General features: G+C 32.8%; 1 protein-coding gene across 1 annotated transcript in view; it reads left to right on the top strand.

The window, feature by feature from the left end:
- The first annotated feature begins 5373 nt into the window (after nucleotides 1-5373).
- Nucleotides 5374-6000, top strand: part of LOC138709173 (uncharacterized) — a 33636-nt gene continuing 33009 nt past the window's right edge. The window contains exon 1 of the mRNA XM_069839736.1: nucleotides 5374-5517. Coding sequence (XP_069695837.1) covers nucleotides 5461-5517 — 57 coding nt within the window. The 5' untranslated portion in view covers nucleotides 5374-5460. The remainder of the gene's footprint in view (nucleotides 5518-6000) is intronic.

The following is a 6000-nucleotide window of genomic DNA, read 5'->3' as shown; positions in this document are numbered from 1 at the left end:
CATTCCATGAATAAGTGTTTCCACCGAGCGTAACTTTAGACTAGTAAAAGAGATTTATTAATACATAAACATAAGAAGTCAACTCTGATCAAGTAGTCTATGATAATAGGCCCTAATAATAATTGTGAACATCAATTAGTTGATATTAATACGTGTGTAATAAAATAGTTCTTTGAATGACACTTATTTTCTCTGAAGTAGATCTTTTCTATACAGAATGATTTGTTTCTAAACCTTGCTATTCTTTTGTTATTCGTAGTTTAGAAATGTGTAAATTATACTTATTTTGTACAGAACAACAACCATTGGGAGCCAAAGTAATCGTATTGTTGAAAATAATATTACTGTTTATCTTTTTAAATTAATTTCTTAATAAATAATATTGCAACTGATTAGAATAATGAAAAAGCATGCAACTATTGTTTTAGAGGTAGGCCTATACATTTTTTTTTAGTTTAAAGTACAAACGTCATAATGGACTTATGTACTTATTTCCTACTTTGTTTTATAATGAATTGTAATTATATTTTTGAATATGTTTACATTATGATATTTCACATTATACATTACGTCTATTTCCTTCGATGTCACTGTGTCCATTGCTAATTTATTTGTTACTAGTCAAATTACTGCAAGTTCGAAATACAAAAATAAATGTATTAAAGTGTCAAATTATTTGTATTCCTATTTGAAGCAAACATATTTTTGTAATTAAACAAAATAAATATCGTTCAATATTATTACTCTGTATAGCCTATTGAGAAAATGTTAAAGAGTTATTGTATGATGAAATGTACCTGGTGTTATTTGGAGATCGTATTTTCTTCCTCCTTACCGTTTCTTTCTGTGTGAGATTTGTGTTCTAAATAATTCGCGATCTTACTTGAACTTATGTAATATCGATCATTGGGTTATACAAATCGAACAAGATTCAGTCAATATGTGACGAGAAAGAGTTACGACGTAATCAGATGATGAAGTTATGACGTATACTGTTTAACACTGATATAGAAAAACGCCAGCTATATAGCATTTATTGGTAAGAAAAATATACATGGCTTGTGGACGTCTTGTTCTGTGAAAAACTATAACATTGTTTAACATATCTATAAGCAACTTTCATTAGTAAAACTCTAAAAGTTTAAAATATAAACGATACTTATAAAGTTACTGCAAGTTCAGAATAATAAAGAAAATATATGTGTTATAGTGTCGAATGAACTGTAAGAATACTTGCAAACACTTTTTTTTTTCAATAAGACAACGTAAATTTCCTTGTTACTCCGGTTGTGTACTCGAAAAACGTTAGTTTCATGTCAATGCGCCTGATGTTCTGTCTACTCTGCAATACATCAGGCGTAATCGCTCGACAACCGAGTTATTCGGCCCGATGTTCATCGTAGCCGGTTGAGCTCCGACTGGTCGAATCTAAACCGGTTGTGTGCGCAGTTTTGCAGGTCTCTAGTAGCAGCAGCAACAGCAGTAGTAGAATAAGAAAATGATTCATTAATCCATAACTAAGACAGGAATCACTTTCAATCAGTTATATTTAAAAAAATAACTTTTCATAATTTATCCAGTTTCTGTATCTTTGAATTCGGTGAATAATTATTCGTGTATGCACTGAAACAACAGCTGTTTGAAGAAAATGAATGATATGGAGTGGATGAAGGACAATAACAATGTATAATAACGTAGTTTGAAAGGTAACAACTATCTTCGAAATGAGTTGAACACACTGAATGATTCAATGTAGGGTAGAAATTCTCTCTGCGGATTACACCTATCCACTTTCGGTTAAGGGAATCTTTACTCAGAGGAAACTTGGAACATAAAGAGTAACATGGCAAATACAATAATTTGTCTTCTGTAACATAATATAGAGAAAAAATCGTCGTAGAAATTAAGGATTAACTAACCAGTGAAATATAACATTTCTTCCTTCTTTATCTTTACATCCGTGTGCATTGCTGCAATTAAAAGCAGCACACGAAAGAACCGTACTTATTCAGCTCTACTGCTCGTCGGCTGTTCAATTTGGCAGTATAACGCTAGTGCCAGTGAGCGATCTAGCGGTTATTTAGAAAGTCTATGATGTGTACGCAGAAATCCGCAACGCAGAAAAGGATTCGGAAAGATTAACAACAGTAAATACATAGCGGAAGTTGCTGGTTGATAAACACTCGTGCGGTCCGCAACTCGTTATGCGTTGGAGGGATGCAAGGGAAGATCATTCTGTGCTGTGCTTAAGCAAAATATTTTTTTAATTCCACGTGAAAAATCTGTCTGGTTTATAAAAGTTTAATTAATTTATTCCATGTCAATACTACAATGTTCGAAGTTAATTAATTGAAAATTAGATTTTCGGCCATAAATTCCATTTTTATACTGGCAAGTAAACATTCTAATGGGGCAGATAAAAAAGTTCTTTTTTTCTCTTACACCATGTATAATGTCAAAAGAAGTGCTTATACAAGTTTTGGCCACTCGATCGCAATTACGAGGACCGTTCAAGAAAATAAGTTCTCCAGGGGCCGTTAAAAGAAAGGAAACACAATTTCATTGGAAAAATTTTTGGAACAGACACAACAATTGTTAAGCTATTTTTATACATATTCGACAGAGAGGTGCAGACGGCTGTCGAACGTTGGTTCCGATCCAAGGCGGCTGACTTCTACGACACAGGGATACAAAAATTGATCCCATGGTATGACAAATGTCTCAATTCTAGTGGGGGATATGTTGACAAATATCGCAACAATTGCTGTATCTGTTTCAATAAATCTTTGCATGCAATTGTGCTTTTTCCTGTAAACGGCCCCAAGGAAAATCACTTTCTGGACGGCTTCGTGACTGCGGTCGAGTGGCCAAAATTTGTATAATCATTTCTTTTGACATTATTAACATGGTGGAAGAAATTATTAATTTTTTTTATCTGCCCCCATCAGAATGTTTTGCTTGTGAGATTAAAAAATTGGCAGTTACTCGCATGGAATTTTTGTAATCAAAATACAAAACGACATTTAGGCTTTTACCCCATATTGCGGTTTAACTGCCAACGCGCGCCTTTTTCAAAATGTATGTTTTTATTTTGGGTGACGACGAACAAAAGCAACCGTCATCGGTGACTCGTAAAGAGTTACAGTATTTCAAGTAATGCTCGAGAAGAAAACTCTTCTGAATCATTATATGAGTAAGTTTTGACAAGATTATTAATAGCACAGTATTTACAGAGTGTTTTAATGGAATTAAGAAATCTATTTGTTATTTTGTGAATGATTTTAAGAAACGGTGGAAGTTGTACTGGACTTCTGACAGATTTCTGGTGAAATATTCGGAATGGTTGAAGGCTGAGGTGAAGTTTCCTTATTAGAAACTCAATAGCATAGCTAAAGAACTTACTTGTCGCTCACCGGGATGTAGGGGCATTTTAATTACGAGCTTAAGTTCTTTTTCAGAAATTTCCTTCGTAAGCAAAGAAACAATAATTTAAATAATTGATTAAATGGCGATCTTACTCGTGTTAATTGTGTAAGCATGTGCGGCTTGCAGCTGTTTCGGTGTTTCATCACACCATCACACCATCCTCAGAGCCTACTAGATCTCGGCGTCATCTCGAACTTCGCTGCCTGTTGTGTGGGTGCGTTCGATTGTTGAAAAGTGTTGAAATGTGGTGTCAAATAGTGTGTGTGTGTTCTGAAATTGATCTGTGTATTGAGAATTTGATCAGAGTGTGTTTTGGTGTGTCTGTATATTTTATATTGTTCTAGTGTGTTGAGTTTTTGGTTTTTGGGTTGTATGTGTAGGATTTCCATGTCTGTATTTATGTTATTGTATGTGTGGTTAGCATTAGTTATGTGATCGGCGTATGTAGATGTATTGTGTCCTCTGGTTATTGCTTTAATGTGTTCTTTGTAACGAGTTTGGAATGATCTGCCTGTCTGTCCAATGTAGAAACTGTCGCAACTATTGCATGTGAGTTTGTATAGGCCTACGCCTGTGTGGTTGTATTTATTTGTTTGTGCTGTTTGCGTGTTGAGATGTCTTTGTAGTGTGTTTTCTGTTCTGTATGCTATTTGTATTTCTGTTTTCTGAATGAGGATGCGATCTTGTGTGTGATAATCTTTATCACAATAATCTGCACAAGCATTTACGACAGGCTATGAAGCATACACTATGATATATATTGGAAAGATGTGCATCACTAAAATACGGAGATATGAATAAAACATGTAATAAAACATTGTAATTGCAAATCTTCACATGTATAATATAATATAACATATAGTCAGCTCAATTTTATATTTTAACTTTATTTTTAGCCTCACAATATTATCTCATTAATATCCCAGCCCACATGTGAAGACTTGCAAACGCATATCTATTGTATATCATATGTACACTTTTAAATATTGACATAGGGGTACCCATATTTGAATAGTAGAATATTAATGTGTATTATAATTATATTAATTTTAATAGGTTTCTATCCCCGTATGCCACTAAACATGCATTGTATGTGTAGAGATTGTAGAGAGTAATGATATTGCAAATTGATTGTTCGTATCTGAAGATGTTGACACTGATCAACGAAAACGTTTATACGTCTTGTAACTTATAATGTAAAGGTTAACACCTGAAACATACACAACAGTAAAGTCAATGACTGAAACAATAAACTTTCAATATAAAAAAAATATGTTCCTACGACAAAAAAAAAATACATTTTTTATTGAATTCTGAAAACTTTACTTTTAAAATAGGAATTTTGAATAGATTGCATTTAAAGTTTAACTTACAAAATTGGATGCTAATATAACATGTTTCGACATCGTTGGCATCCTTGGAGCTGTATTTTATACGTAGTTCATGAAATAATTTATCAGATCTCAAAATCGATTTTTTTGTTCTGATTTGTTTTATTTTGCTCTACTGTAAAATTATGCATGCCGATTTAAGGTGAGTTTTCCAGGTAGCCCTTGTATAATCCATACTGTTTTCCACTTTCAATGTATATTTAAAGGGATTGCAGTTTTACATGTGAAGCTTGTTTAGAATTAAGTTTATTATTTGTATTATATTGTATGTTATGTTATTTTTCTTGTGAACTGACGATGCTATGAATGCTTGTAATTCTATCAGTTAATAAAGATTTAATCTAATATAATCTAATATTTTTAATGTATTTTGTAATATAGTTTTAAACATAAGATTGTTATATAATGTAATTTTGATAATTGCTTACTTAAAATGAAGATGAATTAATCTGTTTATTGATTGTACCTTTCAGTATTTTTGGCCAATGAAATGTTATCTGAAGTTGTGCGGGTTTTCTTTCCTGGGTAATGCTCGCTCATTCTGAATACTGCTGAACCTCCACAGTTCGCACTGTAGTCTGAAAGCCATCGGTTCCTAGCAGCAGCTAGTGTAGTCCGCGGCTATTGGGGTATCAAATTCAACATGGTTCTGTGTTTGCCGGTATCATTAATGGCGAAGTTTATTGCTTATATAAATATGGTGAGTTTTGACGTGGTTTCCAACAGAAAAATGTAATTGTTCGACACAATGATGCTGTTTTAAACAATATATTTAAATTAGCTATAACAGTTCGCATTTGCGTAAAAAGAGATACCCTGGTGTAGATAGTATTAATAATTTTATTTTACTTTCAAGCTGATTTTCAAGACTTTCAATGCACGATTGTATCTACAAATTCAAGACTCGCACTTCTAGAGTGAAGCAACACAAATTTAATTCACAAATTTTAAGCAAATTAAGAGAAATGCCCTAAAGCATAAATTTAAAGTTACACATTGAAAATATTAGGGGTACAGATTTCAGATTTAGTAGATATAACTAAACATCGTCTGTTCAGGATATCTTCAAAATTTAACGTCAACTTTGAGGATCAGATAGACTAAGTTCAAACTTGGAAATATAATCCGGTTAGTTTATTAGGTTTCTGGTTGGATAGTAAACTTGCTTGGCTATGTCATACAC

Source organism: Periplaneta americana, chromosome 1, assembly GCF_040183065.1.
Source record: "Periplaneta americana isolate PAMFEO1 chromosome 1, P.americana_PAMFEO1_priV1, whole genome shotgun sequence".
NCBI lineage: Eukaryota > Metazoa > Arthropoda > Insecta > Blattodea > Blattidae > Periplaneta > Periplaneta americana.
Note: the sequence above shows the minus strand (reverse complement) of the source record. Positions and strands in the feature narration are given on the sequence as shown.